The sequence below is a fragment of the Equus caballus genome, chromosome 21, assembly GCF_041296265.1.
Source record: "Equus caballus isolate H_3958 breed thoroughbred chromosome 21, TB-T2T, whole genome shotgun sequence".
NCBI classification, from domain to species: domain Eukaryota; kingdom Metazoa; phylum Chordata; class Mammalia; order Perissodactyla; family Equidae; genus Equus; species Equus caballus.
In genome coordinates, this window is record NC_091704.1 from 31,859,390 (window position 1) to 31,880,265 (window position 20,876).

The 20,876-nt window shown below is 37.9% G+C and overlaps 2 protein-coding genes across 4 annotated transcripts in view; one reads left to right on the plus strand and one right to left on the minus strand.

The window, feature by feature from the left end:
• MTREX (Mtr4 exosome RNA helicase) overlaps positions 1–12,089 on the minus strand; it is a 116,257-nt gene extending 104,168 nt beyond the window's left edge. Inside the window, exons 1-3 of the mRNA XM_023625667.2 lie at positions 11,748–12,089; positions 2,653–2,790; positions 997–1,063 (exon numbers count right to left, since the gene is read on the minus strand). Of these exons, the coding sequence (XP_023481435.1) occupies positions 997–1,063; positions 2,653–2,790; positions 11,748–11,881 (339 nt within the window). The 5' untranslated portion in view covers positions 11,882–12,089. The remainder of the gene's footprint in view (positions 1–996; positions 1,064–2,652; positions 2,791–11,747) is intronic.
• DHX29 (DExH-box helicase 29) overlaps positions 11,936–20,876 on the plus strand; it is a 47,660-nt gene continuing 38,719 nt past the window's right edge. For 2 of the 3 annotated variants that reach the window (XR_011430369.1, XM_001916390.6), the window contains exons 1-2: positions 11,936–12,481; positions 19,853–19,926. Coding sequence is in view for 1 of the 3 variants with exons in the window: in XM_001916390.6 (XP_001916425.2) it covers positions 12,301–12,481; positions 19,853–19,926 (255 nt within the window). In the remaining 2 variants the exon portion in view is untranslated. The remainder of the gene's footprint in view (positions 12,482–19,852; positions 19,927–20,876) is intronic. The other variant, XM_070246265.1, reaches the window with a different exon arrangement.

A 20,876-nucleotide genomic window follows, 5' to 3' on the forward strand; every position in this document is an offset into this window, starting at 1 on the left:
CTAACATCTGCCACCAATGCTCCTCTTTTTACTGAGGAAGACTGGCCCTGAGCTAACATCCACATCCATGCCCATCTTCCTCTACTTTATACGCGGGACACCTGCCATGGCAAGGCTTGACAAGCGGTGCGTAAATCTGCATCCAGGATCCGATCGTGCGAACTTAACCGCTGTGCCACCGGGCCGGCCCCTTTTCTCATCTTTTTAAGACCAAAGAATTTAATAGGGTCTAACATAAGGGTTGAATGAATGATCAAACGGGTATTACATCTGTCAAACTAAGTGCTATTCTAAAGGAACATAAGGAACTTTCAGTAAAAAAAACAGGTATTCAAAGAAATAAGGTTCTAAATCTTTATCAAAAGCCTTTTTTGTTAATTTGGAATTACTCTGCTTATTCAACAGGGTTTTAATAATAAGATTCCCCAACCACTTGTAAATAATAACTTGTAGGTTATATTGTAAAGAGAGAAGGCTTAATAGAAAGAAATAGTGTTACAGTTTCCTTATATCCCTCATGTTTATAAGCTCTCACTTTGAAAAGCTATCAGTGACCACCATCTTGTGGCAGAACAATGAAACTGCAATAGATCAGTCGTCAGAACAAGAAAGAAAAAGCATGTGACCTGCAAAATGGCACTGTTACTTGACTTCAGGAATATAGAAATGAACACCCAACTTTGTACTGGGTACTTTACCTAATTCTCTTATATAATCTTCACAACCGCCTAATGATGTAAATCCCACTATTTGAGATTTTACAAATTAAAAAACCAATGTCAAAGAGGTTAAGAAATTTATCTAAGACTATAGTTAGGTCAAGTGCCTGAGCTCAGGCTTGAATACAAAGCTCCTTCCATTAGACTATGTGCACCCCACAGAAACAACTTATTGTTTCCAAAGCCCTTACGGCTAACCTGCTTGCCAATCATATTAGACAGTCCAAAGCAAAATCCCATCTATAACCCAAAATTACTGTATACTCTTTGTGCTTACCTCATGTGTACAACCTTCAACAGTTTCAACTGATTGTACTTTAACTCTGGGCATCAAATCTGCCAAACTTAAAAAAAGAAAAAAGTTACACTTACATTAAAATAAATTATTTTTCCATAATTAGATAATAAGCCTCCCATCTGCACTGTTAAGGAAAATGACACCGTCTAATTATCAGGATTCCAAATTGGAAAAAGTTTGACTATTAACAATATTCAGAAAATTTTTCACATCACTCAAATACATGCTGAGAATTGAAAATGGTCAGTTAACATCTTTTATTACATATACAAAACAAAGAGACTTGAAGTGGCTTATTTAAAGAATTATGTCAGCTTAGTTTCATAACTATTTTGTTGTGTGTGTGTGTGTGTGTGAGGAAGATTTGCCCTGAGCTAACACCTGCGCCAATCTTCCTCTTCTTTGTATGTGGGATGCCTCCAGAGCATGGCTGATGACTGGAGTAGGTCTGCATTCAGGATCTGAACCTGCCAACCCCAGGCCACCAAAACAGACTGCACAGAACTTTAACCACTCGGACATGGGCTTGCCCCCCAGTAACTATTGTGAATAAAATAAAAAGTACCTCTCGAAAGCACTGCCCCTACTTCAAAACACAAAGCTGGTTATAAAAACCATTACAAGATAGAAAACATAAAATAAACTAGTGTAATGCAGATGTTGCTATATAATTCATAGAAGTCTTCCCTATTGTTATTGAAATCCTAAGTTATACTCACCTAGGTTGAATTAAAGAAAAATAGATGTATTTCTGTGCTAGATTCATCATTCTCTTATTGATTATACTTTTGATTTTTATTTTAAATCAATAATCATACTTTGGATAAAACCATAGGGTTACTACAATAAACAGCCATTTTAAATTGCCAATATTATCTAGTAACCTATACCACTGGCTTGGGCAAATGGTTCATCTTAAATATTTCAGTGACAAATCTACCACCATTTATAGTAGCTACTTTTGCCAGCTACAACAACAGCTAAATGGTTAAAGAAAAATCACAAAAGAGTAAATTCCTCATGGTAGTGCCAAGCTAGAATAGGGCATACAGGAAGGGAGAGGCAAAGCCATGAAGATCATCACCACAATAGGAAACAGGTCAACCTAATAATTTGGCATCAACTTCTAGAAAGTTCCAGCTTTCAAAATCAGAGAAATACCAGCTATTTCAGCTATAGATATCTATGGGTCTCCCTCATTGACAGTAGTGTTGAGATTCATAGCCACTCTACTGCTACATACGACAGTGAATATTTAATTCCTCCTAATGTTCCTTTGTGCTTATTCCTTCCACTGGGTTAGTTTTATTCTTCCCTTTTATTCCATTCTTTCAGTGATGTGCTTCTTGGGACGTTATGAATACAGGAAATGTGTCACTTCTTTTAAAAAATCAGGCTTCGAGATTCCTTCTCAAAATTGGATTCTAAAGCATTAAAAGATGAATCTCTTCTATACTGTCTTTCATTTCCCCAAACATTCTATATTTATAGGCTTACATGAATAAAGAATATTTATCTTCATTTCTCTATTCAGCAAATACTTTTACAAAGCAACAACATATAAGCAATTTTCAAAACTTCCTGCAACTACCTAACTTACGAAGTTACTAACACTTATGATAGCGGAAATCCTACCTTACGTCTTCAGTTATTGACTCTTCTACCCTGGGCTTCTTTCCAAAAATGGGTTCATCTGTGCCGTCGAAATCTGCATCTCTCTTGGTTTTCCCAATATTTGTTGACTCTGATTGTGATTTTTCATCAAAACGTTTCCTGAAAAGTAAACATCTTAGAATGAATTCTGCAGTATCAGTTCTTACTTTAAGGATGACTCCATAAAATATTATTCCATATATAATATACACCATTGACAGAAAGAAAAGGTCATGTAAACAGATGTACAAACCAAAACTGGCTAAAGCCCAGAATACCCTAATTTAACTAATAAAACTGAACACTACTCCTTTTGCATTTTGTATTTTCTTGGAAGTTCTGTTTTAAAAAATATTTTGCAACTCACGTTAACATAACTATTAACATAATATTTTTTAAAAATTGCATATTAAAACATCATTAGACATTTACATAAGCTCCTTCAATAAACATTTAACGCTTTCTCTAATGAACATTACTATCTGGGAAAAAAATTGTTTGTGTGGTTGGATTCGCTGGTCAAGAGTCATGACAACAAATGATGCTTGGTGAACTGGATATTCATAGCGGAATTCAATCTGACCCCTACCCTTATTACACACAAAAATCAATTCCTTGTGGATTTTAGATCTAATTGTGAAAGGTAACAAAGCCTCTAGAAGATAAAATGAGAAAATTATCTTCAAGTTTTATTAAACAGGGCATACAATTATTAACCAAAAAGTAACTTTGATAAATTGGACTCCATTAAAACTAAGAATTCCTGTTAATCAAAAGGTACCATTAAGAGAGTAAAGACGGGGGGCTGGCCCCGAGGCCAAGTGGTTAAGTTTGTGTGCTCCACTTTGGCGGCCCGGGGTTTCGCTGGTTCCGATCCTGGGCATGGACATGGCACTGCTCATCAGGTGATCATCACGGTGAGGAGGCATCCTATATAGTAGAACCAGAAGGACCTACAACTAGAATATACAACTGCGTGCTGGGAGACTTTGGGGAGAAGCAAAAAAAAAAGATTGGCAACAGATGTTAACTCAGGGGTCAGTCTTTAAAAAAAAAGAGTAAAGAGGTAAGACAAAGAGTGAGAGAAGATAGGTGAAACACATATGACTGATAAAAAGCATTTTTCTAAAATATTGGGGGAGGATTACAAATTGAACAAAAAAGACAACCCAAGAAAATAATGAGCACAATACTTGAACAGGCACTTTACAAAAGAGGCTATCCAAATGGCCCATAAGCATGTAAAAAGGAGTTCAAAATCATTACTTATCAAGAAGATGTAAATTAGACTCTACTAGGTCAGTGGCTCTCAAATTCTTGGTCTCAGAATCCTTTCCCAGTCTTAAAAATTACTGAGGATTCCAAAGAATTTTGCTCATATCTACTGATATATCTACTGATATTTACCATATTAGATTATATCTAATCTACTGATATTCTACTGATATATCACTGATCTATATCTACTTATATCTACTGATATATCTACTATTATATCTACAGTAGATCTATCTACTCTAGATAAATCTACTGATATCTACTGATATTCACCATATTAGATATTAAAACTGGAAATTTAAAAAATATTTACTTATCGATTCATTTAAAAATGGGAATAATAAACCATTACATGTTAACTAAATAACACTTTTGATAAAAAAAATTAGTATTTTCCAGAAAGAAAATTTTTAATGAGAAGAGTGACACTGTTTTACACTTTTGCAAATCTCTTTAATGTCTGGCTTAATAGAAAGCAGCTGGACTCTCATCTATTTCTGCATTCAACTTGGTGTGATATACTGCTATTGGCTGAAGTATCCGAAGAAAAATCCAGGCGCACACAGTTATATATATAGTTGAAAAAGGGCAGACTTTTAAGATAACTGTGAATATTCTGATTGCACACTAAATCTCAAACACAATGACAGTCACTAAAGCTACAGTCATGAATTTTACAATGTTGAGCCAAAGCCAGACACAAAAGAATATATTTTGTATGATTTCATCTACATTATAGTTACAAACAGAAAAAAACTAACACATGTCGTTATCAGGACAGTCACTTTTCTAAGGGAAAAAGAGAGATTCCCGCAATGTTCTATTTTTTGTCCTAAATGGAGGTTATGTTGGTGTGTTCATGCAATAAAAATTTATCCCATGACTTTCACACTCTTCTTTATATGTTTTACTTCAATAAAAAAGTTTTCTTTAAAAAAGAATAACAAACAGTACTACTGATCTTTATGCTTGAACAATCTTTCCATAATGAAGTTCATTCTTTGATGCTTGGCAAAATCTGAAATTTTGCAAATTTTATCACTCCCAATTTAGTGGAAAAGGTATCCATCCTTGTCTTATTTGTTGCTGACTACTGATGTGAATCTCCTTTGGACAAACCATCAATATCCTTGGGCCTCAGTCAAACGAGACATTTAGATGATAACTAAGATCCCTCTAGTTCTAAATTCTATCTCTGAATTAGTAAGCATCAACAAAACCACTGTAATTAAAACCTACTAGGAGCTGGTGATGACTATAGAACAAAGAAACAGTTCTATAACTTTTGAGAAACTTAAAACAAATTCATAATACACTTTCCTTCAGAAGAGCTTAATTATTCATTAATATTATATGTTAGACTTTTAGGACTCCAATTATTTATTTCTCTGATACCTTGCTATGTATGTCACATGTGGAACTTGCACACTTGAAATACGTGAAGTATACAGAAAGACTGGAAATTAAGTGTTGTAGACAAACTTACTCTTAAGAATAAAGTTCTGATTTAAGGAAACTGTCTGAAAATGTTATTTCTAGACAATCAAATCGTGGAATCTTATATAGAATCCTTTTCTTATAAAGAGTTTTAAAGCAATTGGCAAAATCTGAATGTAGATTAGATAACAGTACTGTATCAATGTTAATTTCCTAGTTCTGATCATTGTTTTCCGGATTGGAACATAGACATCATTGTGGGGGCATCACTCTGCCTACCACACTTTTGAAAACACAAGTGAATCTCCTATGAAGAGGAATTTGGCCACACCTAGCAAAAGTACATACACTTACCCTTTGACCTAGTAATTGCACTTCTAGGAATGTATCCCAAAGATAAAATGGTAAAAAAAATTTAAAAATCTTAAAAAACAGACATGTACAAGGCTATTCACTGATACATCACTTGTAACAGCAAAGGACTGAAAATAATTCAATCTCTATTAAGAGAACACTGATTGAATCAACTACATTACATCCACAGATGGATTACAACTATGCAGCTGTAAAAAAGAAAGATCTCTATATACTTACTAATAGAGTGATCTCTATATTGTAATGTTAAGTGAAAAAAGCAAGATAAGCAACAGTTTTTAAATGGCACCTTTTGCATAAAAAGTGAAGAGTGGAGAAGACAGCGATGCATGCACACACACGCACAATTTGAGGAGATTTTCAAAAATAAATAATAAAGGACAAACCAAAAACTCAAGGAGAGGGAAGAAACAGGGCAGAAAGGGCAAGGATGAAGGCAAGAATGTACTGTTTTACACTTTTGATTTTGGAACCATAAAATAATATTTTACATAATTTTTTAAAAATTAAATTTTTAGCCATCCTTAAAAACGGAAAGTAAATGAACAAATGAACACACTAAGTATTAAGTTAGTAGCATAAACATTTAGCAAAGGAACTACTACAGAGTATTTTCATTGTTAGTGTGATATACTCTAAGGACAAAAAGAACCACAAATTGCATTCAATATCTTATTCTAACTACCAATATTACTAGTGTTATTTTTATACTATTACAGGTATATGTAAGATAAAGCTTAATTGTCATCAGGAATGAAGATTTTCAGCAAAAAAGAAAAAGGATATACTTACAAAAATCAAGAAGTTAAATAAAAATCCTGTATTATTACCTATAACGGAAACGTCAGTATCATCTGTTTTTTCTAAAAAAAAAGATTCCTCAGTTCTTTCCACTGTAAAGGCCTAAAAGCAATGAAATCCAGTAGCAATGAGCATCCTAAGCACTAAACAACATTTCCCACTATAAACAACTAGAGATTCCTTAGAGATATGGCTGATTCCAGGTTTGGGGCTGAAAATATATACTATGAGTCAAGAAAATCTTTTGCCAAAAGCACAGAAGCTATCAAAGACTGACAAGGTCTTGTCAAAAGAACACAAAAGACAACGTGAAGAGTTCTCATTGGTAGGAGTATGAAAAATAATAAGGGAAACAACTCAAATGTCTATCAACAGATGAAGGTATAAACAAGTATGGTATATCCATAAAACAGAATACTACCTAGCAATAAAAAGAAACTACTGATATGCCACCCATACATCCCTGGCACTCAAACATGCATTCTTAATAGAGAAATAGCCTTGGCCCATACTTCACATTTTCCTTTGAGATGTTTTTCAGCTATGCTTCAAAGAACCCACAGCTGTAAACCACCCTAAAACAGTTCTAGCCCAACCACAGGAGTAGTGTCTGCACAGAAGAACCTGGAGTCACTTTTGCCTCATTACCATGCTAGGATCCCTGCCCCAGGGGTGGCACACAAAGGATTTCAGAGGCACCAACTGTTCCTGGAAATCTCTGGCGCTTTCCCAGAATCCTGATGAGGCCACAACCCCTTGTCCTTTAAAAACTCCCCTTTTCCCTGTCTTCAGAGAGAAGTGTTTTCAGAGCACAAGCTCTTCCTTCTCCATTCCTCAATCAATGAATAAAGTTTCTGTTCTATTCAAGACTAAACCCAGTCTTGTTCTATTGGCATGAGCGACTCTGGGCAAAAGGACTTACTTGCATGTTATGGGTCCATTCAGGCTTGGGAACAGATACATACCACAACGTGCATGAATCTCAAAATCATTATGTTGAGCAAAAGAAGCCAGGCAAAAAAAGGAATATATACCTTAGTATGCCGATTAAATAAAATTCTAGAAAATGCAAGCTGTCCAATAGTGCCAGAAAGATCAGTGGTTGCCTGGGGGGAGGGTTGGAGAGAGGGATGCATTACAAAGGGGCACACAGAACATTTGGAGGTGATGGAAATGTTTGTTATCTTGATTGTGGCATTGGTTTAGCGAAGTTTAATTATATTCCAATAAAGTTTTAAAAAGCATAAAGGAGGCGCCAGCCTGTGGCAGAGTGGTTAAGTTCTCGTGCTCCACTTCAGCGGCCCAGGGTTTCACTGGTTTGGATCGTGGGTGCAGACACCACATGGCTCATCAAGCCATGCTGAGGTGGCATCCCACATGTCACAACTAGAAGGACCCACAACTAAAAATATGCAACTATGTACTGGGGGGCTCTGGGGAGAAAAAGGAAAAATAAAATCTTTTAAAAAAATAAAACAAAAAATAAAGGAAAATGAGTGCAAAAGAGCAAAACGCATTAAATATATAAAAATCCATCCATTCAGCAAGAAACTAAACACATAATCACACACTCATGTTGGTCACCATTGGAGTTCCTTAGGACACAACTCATTTCTCTTAAAATTGATAGAGAATCAAGTATTTATCCTGCCTTTCCTCTATAAACTGCATTTGAAGGTAAACAGCTGATGAGGGGGTGTTCTTTTTTCTTTTTCTTCCCCTGAGGAAAATCCGCCCTGAGCTAAGATCTGTTGCCAGTTTGTCTATTTCGCTTAAGGAAGATATGCCCTGAGCTAACATCTGTGCCAATCTGCCTCTATTTTGTATGTGAGTCACCATCACAGCATGGTTGCTGATGAGTGGTATGGATCCACGCCCAGAAACTGAACCTAGGCTGCTGAAGCAGAGTGCACCAAACTTAACCACTAGGCCATGGGGCCGGCCCCAGGAATGTTCTTTTTTCATAGATGGATTCCAAGTAATAAATGCAGAAAGAAATCATAAAAATAGAAAAATCAACATTTCACTACTATTGAAATGAATGGATCTAGGCAATCATCACAGATGCGAAAGCCATTATGTGAAAGGTTGATGAGGGATCAGGCTGACGCTATCTTAACCCTCTGATCTTAGAAGCGTAGAACAACATCACGTCCGTCTTATGATGTAACGCAATAGGAACTACACAGCACCACATCTCAATTCTGACGAGCTACATTTTAAGTGCTCAATAGCTACAGGTGGGTAGTAGTTATTACATGGGACAGTGCAGTTCTACATATAAGAACAATTTACAGTAAATACTTGAGGATAGAAGAGCCAGTTAAACTACAGTATAAGAAAGCAAATTCTTTTGTGGGATGTGGGAAACTATAGAAGCTAAATGACCTGGTTTCTCCTCTTACCCACCTCTCCATAAAAAATCAATGACATAAGGTAAAAAGAGGGAGACTGTTGTAGAAGAAAAGACTTAAGGGATGTAACAAACCAAAACAGTGTGTGGGCTTTGTCTGGATCCTGATTCAGATAAACCTTTAAGATAACTGGGGAAATTTCACTCTGGATTGAATATTCAATGATATTAAGGAATCAGTGTAAATTTTGTTGGGTGTAATAACGGCATGATGGTTATGCTAGAAAAGAAAGTCATTAACAATAAGAGATGCATACTGAAATATTTAGGGAGAAATAATATGATGTGTAGCATTTGATTTACAAAAAAATGGTGTGGGAATAGATTGACCATGACTTGATATTGCTGAAGCTGAGTTATGGGTACATGACGTTCTTACTATTCTCTCTCTCTATATATGACAATTCTGATAATATAGTTTTTAAAAAAGCACTGACTTGGTCTAGAATATTAAATACATAAGACAAGTGCCTCTAAAGTTCCATGAATTTGCCCTCCTATGTTATACAAATCAGATGTAAATCACCCTATACATATTGATTATGATATGAATAACTATGACAGTATGTATGATCGTTGGAATCAGGCAAATTGGATTTTTTCCTAAGAACACCTAGCAGAGTAGGCCTAGCCAGAAGTGTTGTTAGTAAACAAAGTCTCTCAAGTTACTAATATTCTCTATTTTTTTATGTAGTTCTCCTGCCTTATGTTCACATATTTCCTAATAAAATCAAAATGTAAATTAGATTATTTTTATATCCTATAAATTTTCACTTTGGAAGGCTGTGGAAATAGATTACACCTACTACACTGCAAACTGAATTAATTTTCCCATAGTAACTTTGAAGCAAATTATTTATTAAAGTAGGAAATTATATATGTATTGTCTTCATAATATCATAGTTGCCCATTCAAACTACAGCAAATATTAATTATTCCTATTGGAAAAAAACATTAATGGAAACAACCTATCCCCCTTTCTCATTTTCCCTGAAAAGTTCCCGCAAACTCTCCTACTCCCTCTAACTCAATGAGAGAAGACAACTATTTTTCTACTTTGTTTCACTCTTCATGTGACATTTCACTCCTGATTGTTCAGCTATCCCTCTAGTCTCTGTGTTAAGTGTCACTACACTTTCCCACAGGGATCTCCACCTCAAGCAGTACCATTCAAATAACATCCAAGTATATACCTCCAGTTCTGCTGTTTCTCCAAACCCTGATTAAAACTGCCCAATGAACATTTCTATATGGATACACTACCACCACTTCACTTTGTCTCAAGCCAAAGTAATTTTATTTCCAAATCAAAATTTCCTCTAAATTTCCCTATTTTTCTTCTCCCTGACATCCAAATTCAAAATCTGCCTATTTTGCCTCCTTTTCCATTGTTCTCCTTAATTAAGCCCAATTTTTTTCTTCACATTTTCTCTTTCCTTTTCCTTCCAACATCCCCTTGAGTTAAGGTTCTTTTAATTTCATAACTAGATAAATTAAATACTTTCCTAATTTACTTTTCTTATTATCAGTATCTTTTCTCTTTTCAATATACACTGACAACCACGACCAAATGAATTTCCCTAAACCATCACTCTACTTATCCAAACACCCAGTTAGGAAAAAATAAAAACCTTGTTCACCAGAGTTTTAAAAATAAAATCAAAACTCATCTGCTTGATATTCAAGGCTCTTCATGATCTAAAACCAATTTATATTCTTAGCTTCATCTCTTGTAGTCCCTTAGCAAACAATCCCTCTAGCCCAATTTGTGCTACTAAAAAAAAAATCTGCGCGCAAATAACTAATCATTTCCTCTACCGAGAATAGCCTCTTGGATGTAAGGCTCCCTGGACGTCACAAATCGAGACCTTTTTCCTGAACTTTTATAGCACTTAGTTGTATATACAACTTATTTTATCTCAATCACCTAGTAACTCTTTAAAATATGTATCGGTTGTACCTCCTTACTCAGACTAAAAATTCCTTGACAGCAAAATCACGTATAATTGGGTATCTCCCCCAATGTCAAGAGTAAATTGTTGATTAAGAACGAATCGTGTAATTTTACCTAATTCAAGTATTAGGTCTTCCATGATCTATAAACAATTCTGCACACCTTCTGGTGGTTATATGCATCAATCTATATATACATATGTTTAGGGACCAGCAATTTTCAAAGATTTTCTTAAACTCAACGATAGGCAGCATTTGAGAATTTATTACGCTTGTTTTTCATATATTATCTCACTTACTCCTCACAACAACCCTAGCGATAGGCACTATCATCTCCTTTTTATGGGCAAGAAAACTACAGCCTGGAAATTTCTCTCCCTTCTGTTGCTATTTGCCCTTTTCCTCTCCAAGTCAATCTAAGTCACTTTCTCTTAGCTTCTTAACCCTTTACTCAACTGATCATTCGTTTCGTTTAATTATTCGTTATTCGTCTCGTTTACTACGCGACAGGTATCATATCAGGGTGCAGAACCTAAAAGAGGCCTTACCCACCCACACGACCCCACCGCACGGACAGGCGCGGGGTCAGCAACGCAGGCGCAAGGGCTGCGCGGCTGCATGAGCCACGCTGGTGGGGCGCCGGGAAACGCCAAGACCCCGCTTCCCCAGACCAACATTTGTTCTCCCTCGTCAACGTTTCTCAAACCCCATCACTTCCCGACGCCACTCATTGTACACCCCACTTTCTCGTGCTCTTCAAGAGTCGTGTTTTCTTCCCTCAGCACTGCAGAGAAAAATACAACCTGGACAGCTTCCTTACCCGGCCTTTTCCGCAGACCCTGACGGCCCCTTCCATTTCCCCTTCTCCTTTTCCTTGTCTTTTTTAGTTCCGGGCGCAGTAGTCGAGTCGTCCTCGAACACGCTGAAGAGCTCATCCCCGAACGCGTCCGCCATCTTCCGGAGCTGTGAGACCGAATCTCCCTCCTGCCCACGATGCTCCGCGACCGCGCCGACAGTGACGCGAAGTGAAGCCTCAACAGTGGCCCGTGAGAGACAAAAGTAGTCGAGTCACACTGCCGCCGAGAATACTTCCTTGACTCCTTTTTTCTTTGGAGTGGATGGGCAACTCGGTGGCTAAACAGGCAGCGCAGCGAGGGTGCCCGGCACACAGCAGGCACCTGGGAGGCGGCGAGGAGGCGGGACCTTGGTGAACTGGACCAATTGCGAGGCCAGCGGTCGCTTAGGCCCCAGAAGCCCGGATAGAGGAGGCAGGGTGGCTGCGCGGTACCCGGGGAACGTAAAGAGTTCTTGGACGCCGTGCTGGGGTGGTTCCGGGACCTAGACCGGGAGGAATATTCTGCTGCAGCTGCAATATGGGCGGCAAGAACAAGAAACACAAGGCGCCGGGGGCCGCGGCGGTCCGGGCTGCCGTGTCTGCTTCCAGGGCCAAGTCCGCCGAGGCCGGAGCTGCTGGGGAGGCCCAAAGCAAGAAGCCTGTGGCCAGGCCGCCCCCGGCCGCCGCCGCCAGCTCCAAGGAGCCCCGAGTCAAGCAAGGTACGAGCGGTTGTCGGGTCCTGGGCTTTCCTCCCGAGCCGCTGCTGCTTGTCCCGAGAGAGAAGCCTTCGCACCTGGGTGGACCCTCGGTCTCAAAATTTGCTTCTTCCACGGAGCTTCTAGCTCCCCTTCGGGTGGCCTTGTTTTAGATGAGTCTGAGCTGTTTGGGCCTCCCAAGTTAACGACGGTAGGCCTGTTGCAGCCTGACGACTCCCACCTAACCCCCACTTTTTCTCTTTGCAAGAACAAAACAAAAATTACATTGGCTCGACTTTCAGCAGGAATCAGTCCTGAGCCATCATCTGAACTAGCTAGGCTAATAGAGTAGTGTGTGGACTTCCTGCCCTCCTGGAGCCAGACCCATTTTCTGCCTGCTCTTCATAAAATTTTCAGCCACGACGCAGTGTTCCCATGTGTTATGGAAAATAAATACTTAAGAATTTCAGTACTTGCACACCGAATATGTGTATAACCTATTGTAAAATTATCTGCAGTCTTTACTGCAGCCATGCACTTTTTGCCTACAGTGCGGTTTGGTTTGATAACTCAACTTAGAGCTTGCCCATTCCTCCTGCAGATGGGCAGGCCACTACTACAGCTGATTTCAAAAGATGAACAGTTCCACACTGTGGTGTTCTGCCTAGTTTGTTTGTTTGTAGTTCTTACTAAAATGTTCATCCAACAAATATTTATTGAGCACCTACTGGTTATCTGGTATCATCCTAGAGATAGGATGAGCAAAATAGACACATCGCCTCTCAGGGAGCTTGCCAGTCTAATGGTGGACACAGGCATTAAACATACAAACATTGCTTTATAATTGATTAGTGCCACAAAGAGAATCTAAGGAAGAAAATTTGACAAGGTCATCTAATTTTTGCTGAGGAGGAGGAGGGTTCATGGATGGTCTCTATGAGAAAGTGACAGTTAAGCTGAGATCAGGAGGATGAGTAGGTGTTACTCTGTAAAGAATGGGGTTTTAGTATTCCTGGCAGAGGTAAGGAACACCCGTGCAAAGATCTTGAGTTGGCAAAGAGCTTGGGCTTCTGAGGTACTCATAGAATGTAAGCATTGCCTAAAGAGGAGAGGAGATGGGACTGAAGAAGTAGGCAGGTACCAAGCCTTGGTGAGAAATAATAATTACCACCAGAAAACAATAATTACCACCAGAAAGTGGATAATAATTCTTTGCTCTGCAATTTATTGTAACATTTTAACTACAAAACTATTATGCCTGTAATTAGCAATACATAGAATTTCTCCTTGACTATTCTATGGCACTTTTACTCTGTGAATCAGCCTCTTTCTGACTCTGTCTTTTCCTGATATTCCCCTGAATTCTTTGAACTCTCTAATAGTCATTAGTGGTATTCTTTGGCTTCCTGTTAGCCCAGCCTGAAGGTGTGACCCTTACCGAAGGTGTCGGTCTGTGACAGTATAGTTCCCTCTTTACAGCCCTTCTAGGAGAGTTCATCTACTTCCATTACTTTTTCTGTCTTTTCCTTTGTAGATGACTTCTCGATTAACATGTCCAATCCTGATCGCTAGTCCAAGCTCAAGTCAGCCATTTTTATATTTTCTTGGACTTTTCGCTCTATTTTGCAAGCATCTCAAATTTAACACGGCTAATGTTGAACTACACTTTTCTGCCTCAAAGTAGCTTCTCCTCTGACTTCCTTGTCTCTCTTCTTCCACAGTCCTCTTTATGCAATGTCAATAGTTATTTTCGATGCCTTCCTTTTTTCCCTACGTTGAATCTACTGCCAAGCCCTGTGCAGTCTTCCCTTATTTATCTTCTATGTATACGCTTTTCACTTCTCCTTTGTACTGTTCACACCTCAATCTAGGCACTCATGAATTCCTGGAGTACCAGCAAAGCCTTGTAATGGGTCTCCCTAGCTCTACTCTTCTGCCTCCTCCAGTCTGTCCTGCATGCAAGCATAAGACTGATCTTTCAGAAACACCACTTTGATCATAGTGCTTCCCCGTTTCTTCCACAGCATCCTCACTGACTTTGTGATAAAGTCCAAATCATTCAGCTAGCATGTAAGACCCCCTTTCCAGCCTTTTCTTACTAACTCCTATATTCAGCTATAGCAAATCTGGTGTATTTTCACTGCTCAAATGCAGCCATTGGCTTTTTGCCTACTCATGTTTATTCTTGCCATTTTCTCTTAATGGAATGCCATCTATCCCGAACACTATTTTCCAAAATCCTATAATACACACCCTGGATGTCAACTACTTTGTGAATTCTTCCTGTATCCACAGTTCATGTACCATTGTTGTTGGAATCTTTCTTTTTGGTGTTTAAATCTTGCCTATGGTATGTGAGGAATTATATATTTTATTTATCCTACAAAATTTTAGGGAGTAGGAACTGTTGCATGGATATGTATTAATGTCCCTCAGTATCTACTCCAATGCTGTACCTATAGTCATTCAGAAAATTTCTTGGATAAGTGACAAGGAGAAATTCAGAGGAATTATTAAGACCCAGAAATCAAGAGAGAGAAAATGAGAGGTCATTTACTAAATTTATAGGGAATTTTTTATTTTGAGGAAGCTTAGCCCTGAGCTAACTACTGCCAATCCTCCTCTTTTTGCTGGGGAAGACTGGTCCTGAGCTAACATCCATGCCCATCTTCCTCTACTTTATATGTGGGACACTTACCACAGCATGGCTTGACAAGCGGTGCTATGTCTGCACCCAGGATCCGAACCGGTGAACCCTGAGCTGCCGAGAAGCCGAACGTGTGAACTTAACTGCTGTGCCACTGGGCCGGCCCCTATAGGGGATTTTTTATAACTATAAATTAATATATATAGCAGTGTAAATAAAATGTTGCACGGATTACCACATGATTTTTTCTGTTTGGGTATTGTTAGATAACGTGTGATAGGCCTACTTTGGAGAAAAAAGTAGAAAAATACACGAAAAAACGTTATTTTGAACTCTTTGTAGTTCCTAATGTCCATGTCCCCCACTTCCATCTCCCTCTACCTTTTCAAACTATTTGAAGGACTGTACAAAGCATACTTTTTCAAAACCTGTACTCATGTCTGAAGGTAGAAAATCACTAGTGCCACAAAATGGCTCTTGGTGCAGTTCTAGGTGTTCTGCCACTCCTGTTTTTTCATTTCATTTGTTCATCAAATAATTTTTGAAGAGCTGCTATGTGCCAAGAAAGGTTTTAGGCACTGGGAATAACACATGAACAAAACAGATTCCTGCTTTTAAGGAGCTTGCATTATTGGGCGCTGGGGTGGGGGTGGGGGGTTCTAACCATAAGGCTTGTGTTTGTGAAAATTCTTAAGCCTAGTTTAGACTTAAAATCTTAAGAGGGAAATAAGACTGGGAGACTGATGTCATGAGTAAATTCATAAAAAGCCATTATAAATATTTTTTAGAATCACCAAAATGGAACAGAAAAAGTGCTATTGCGGTCAAACAATAGTGATCTGGTAAAGAATTGAGTGATTGGATCTATTTTGGTTTAAAACAGGGATGGCTTCCTGAGGAAACATTTATGCTGAGATGATTTGATGCAACCAGCCATTGGAAAATCCAGAGACACTATGGTTGAGGCTGAGGGAACAAGGACAGAGGCCCTAAGATGGGAACAAGCTTGACATGTGCAAGACGACAAGAAGAAAGTCTCTGTGGGTGGCGTTAGAGAGAGGGGTCTAGTGTGGGTATTAAGTGGGGGAGAGACCTTAGCTAGTTGGCGTTTTTAAAGGATTAGTCAGGTGGTTCTGTCAGTATGGACTTCCTCACAGAACCAGACTGCTCAGATTATATCAGTTCACCCTCATTTATTCTCTGGATACCCTGTACTTCCCCTTCATGGCTTATTTGGATAATTAGTTGCTCAATTATTCCACCAGAATATGAGCTCCATGAGGACAATAACTAGGTCTTATTTATCCCTGTTTGGATCCCTTGGCTGGTTTGGATCCCCTTGCAGGTGTATACTGTTGATCAGGGAGCTGGGGTGCCTTAGTACACCTGTCACCAACATTAGGAACTCAAAGTGAATGTCTTAGTGGTAGTGGGTCATTACAATCACCATCTGATGTAAAATGCAATACAGTATAAAAGGAATATATTCTAAAAGAAAGAGTACTGGGCAACAAGAAATTGATTCGGGTTGATGCTTTTTTTTATTAGCTGAGTCATCTTGAAGAAATCACTTGGTTTTTATGTGCTTTGACTTTAATGTAATAAATATTTTTGAGAGCCAGTTATGTGTTGCATTTTCCCATGAACTATCACTTATAAATTTGAAATCCATAATACTTTTGCCTTAGAGATACTACACACTAACATTTTTACTTCAAGTCAGATTTCCAGTAATTCCTTCCATCTGAAACAGAGAACCAAAACTTATGGATAAAGGTTTCTAAGCAGCAGGGAAACTAGCTGTCATAAATCTTATGCACTTTACTTGGCAAAAATAAAGATGGGAACCATCTTTATTCCATGGCTTACTGACTTAGAATTGTATTTGAAAATAGGGTTACTCATTTATAAGTTTGAATATCTGTTTTCTTCTGCTGGCTCAGCCTTTTTGGTAGCCTGTGCAAGCCTCTCAGCAAAGTAACAGATATTCATAATAAGTAATGCATCATAAAAAGCTTTCAATTTTGCTTTGAATTTGGCAGGAAGTATAAATACATTTTAGAAGGATTTCCATCAAATTGTTTAAAAATGCTTTTCACATTCTGCAGTTTTCATTCACACTGGTTAAAAATCTTATATGAACAGGTTTTAGGAAGAATTTGAAAGTGAAAGGGCCTTACTGGTTTACTTGATTTAATTGGTGATATCTCTGTGGCAAGACCTCTTTATTGCTTCAGTTCCTGAGTATTGATTAAAATGAAAACACACCCACTTTTAGAGACCCTGATTGACACTCAGTGAATGCACAGCAAATTTTTGCGTATATTCCCCTTCTGATTTTTCTGGGACTCAGCTCTTCTTTTATTTGCCCTCTGGAAGTTTGCAGTATAAGCTGACCTCAAGGAAGTGATATGATTGGATGTCTTAGGTGGAATGGTTGGAGGAGACAAATGAGAGCTTATTGCAATCTTCAATTCACTAATTTAAAATACAAGACCAAAAAATGTTATTAAAGGAATTTGCAATCTCACCTCTGTCAGTAACACATCAACCTTGTGCTGTTTCTCAGTAGACTCTTGATAATGAACTGTTCAGCCATCTGTAGCTTTTCAAAGAGTTATAACTGGGGCCCCTTGGAAGATTTAGGGACCTCTAAAACTCTGGTTAGTATGCTAAATTTGTGAATGAGTTTACTACAACTGTTTAGACCCTTAGAAATGGTTAAGGACTACTGATATATACTGTTCTTTTTTACCACTGACATGAGTTTGTGAGCAAAGTTCCTAGGATTAAGGTAAAGTCTGAGACTAAAAGATACAGAAACTAACCATACTATACCACACTTGTTATTATTTTTTAACATATTCCAGGTAACCTTAAGTACTCCTATATAACTATAGCACAGAAGTAATTCAGGAAACCACAGATGTCCCTAGTTCAGACTGCCCAAATGTAAATAGTTATTCTTGAAAACTTTTGAACAATCTAATGTAAGTCAACAGAGACCAAAGTCCTTGACTTTTAAAATCATAATAAGCTACTCTTAAATTTAGTGCTTAGGTTTCTCTCTGAAAGTGAAAAAAATTTCCCATTTTAAGGTGTTTAAAAGCAGAGTAACTAGGTTTTATTAGATTCTAGGATTATTCTTACACAGCAAGTGGTTCTCAAAGTGTGCCCAGGGGGTCCTGGGGAATTCTTGAGATCTTTCTGGCAAGACTACTTTCATAATAGTTCTGAAAAGATGTTTGCCATTTTCCTGCTAATTTTCTCATAAGTGTACAATGGCATTTTCCAGTGGCTACGTGGTGTGTAATATTACAGAAGATTGAATGCAGAAGCCAGACATTAAGAGATTTGCAAAAATGGAAAACAATTTTTTTAATTGCGGTAACATTGGTTTATAACTATAAATTTCAGGTGTACGTCATTATATTTTGACTTCTGTACAGACTATATTATATTCACTGCCAAAAGTCTAGTTGCCATCCCTCGCTGTACACATGTGCCCCTTTACCCCTTTCCCCCTCCCCCTACTCCCCTTCCCTCAAGTAATCACCAGTCTGTTCTCTGTATCTATGTGTTTGTTTGGAAAACAATTTTTTTTGTTTTGGAAAATGTAGTTATTTTTCATAAAAAATATTAATATTAACATGTAGCAGATTTATTATTTTTAATGAATTAATGAATATTTTTAAAAATTTCCTGTTTTATAGTATGGTAAATATCAATATTATAACACACGTTAACAAAAAGTGCTTGGGATCTTCAGTAAATTTTTAAGAGAGTGAGGAGATCATGAGATCAAAGGTTTTGAAAATAATATTTATTCCTTCCTGGTTACTCATTGTTAGGGGTAAGATACAGTATTTCTGTTGACAGGAACAAACTTGGCAACTGGGTAGTGGGTGGAGTAGTATTCCCTCCAAAAGTTCCTGTCCACCTGGAACCTCAGAATGTGACTTTATTTGGAAATAAGGTCTTTGGAGATGTGATTAGTTAAGGATGTTGAGATGAAATTGGCCTGGGTTTAGGGATGACTAGAATCCAGAGAAAAGAAAGGGAGATTTGGATACAGAGAGACACAGGGAATAAGGCCATTTGAAGACCCATGTGAAGAAGGAAGCAGACAAGCCAAGTGATGCCTGGGGTTACCAGAAGCCCGAAGAGGCAAGAAAGGATTCTTGTCTAGAACCTTCAGAGGGAGTGTGATCCTATTGACACCTTGCTTTTAGATTTCTAGCTTCCAGAATTGTGAGAGAATATTTCTGTTATATTCAGCCACCAATCTGTGGTAATTATTACAGCAGCCCTAGGAAACTAGTACAGTGACCTTGAACTCAATAGAAGATGATAGGAACTCCCATCTCCTTTCTACCTTGGGAGTGCTTTCTCTTCAGAATTACCCATCTTCTCTGCCAGGAATCTAATATCCTCTGAGATCTTTTTCAGCTGTCAGGCAGAAGAACATATGGTTTTAAAAACATGAGGATGAAGACAGACTTAATCTAGAAGATATACGTACAAGCATTTGCACCTTATGAGAAATTGGTTAACCTAGAGAATGCTAATTGGTAAAGTATTTTCAAAAATTTAGAGGGAGTTTTGCTGACTTCTAGATTGAGTTATTTGGTGAAGTGGGGGAAAAGCTGAAATCAAATTTTTAATATTTAGCAATCTTTAGAGGAAATTAAAATAGTGTAGTGGATATTAATCATTAAATTGCCTTGACTATTGTCTGTTATATACAGGTCCAAAAATTTATAGTTTTAATTCTGCAAATGATTCTGGTGGTCCTGCAAATCTGGATAAATCTATTTTGAAAGTAAGTACCAAAGTTTTGAGTCATTTCAAGAAATGTTCTGTTTAAAAAAATGAAAAAGATATATTCTTAAATATAAGAAAATGGGGTATTTTAAATTTGTGTAAATAGTACACTAATTGCTAATCTATACTAAATAGGAGTACATCATACACATATGTCGAGAGCCTCTAAGAAATTAAGGAAGATCTGGATAAGGTCCAAACTTCTAAGCATAGCATACACATCCTTTCAGATCTGACTTAGTATATCTTTCCAGCCTCCTCTTCAGTACTCTTCTCCACTTAAAATTTTAGTTCACATCTCATTGTCCCCCCAAATCCCACGTGATTTTCTGACTCCAGGCTTTTGCCCATGGGCTCTCTACCTAGAATGCCCTACTTCCCCTTCTCCATTTGTCACCTCTGTGACCTCTATGAAGTCCTTCATAACTTACCAGGTTGATTTTCCCAGTGGTCCATTAGCACTTCATATTTCTGTTTAAATAATTGCCATGCTGGGTTACAATTTATCTTTTTATATATGTTTACTGTGCTAGACTGAATTCCTGAAGTATAGTTTTGTGTATGGCTCATAGTAGGCCTTCAGTAAAGATGTAATAAAGGGAAAGTATTTTTGTAGGTAGATGCTATTGTACTCTTAGGTTAAAAATTTGGAAGCAACAGAAGATAAAATGGCTAATAGGAAAAAAACAGGAGTGAAACTCTGGAACCAAAAGAATTTGTGTAATCTAATTATTACTATTTATATAGAGTTTATTTGATATGCACCCTTTTTGGTGTAGCCTCCGTTTGTTCAGGCTGTGTGCTTGGGCCTGGTTTACATTAAAGGAGATTTCTGGGCTCCATCCCCAAGGGTTCTGATTCAGTATGTTTAAGATAGGGCTTAGGAGTCTGTCTTTGTGATCGTAATCCAAAGGTAGTCCAAGGACAACGTCTTGAGACTTATGGCTT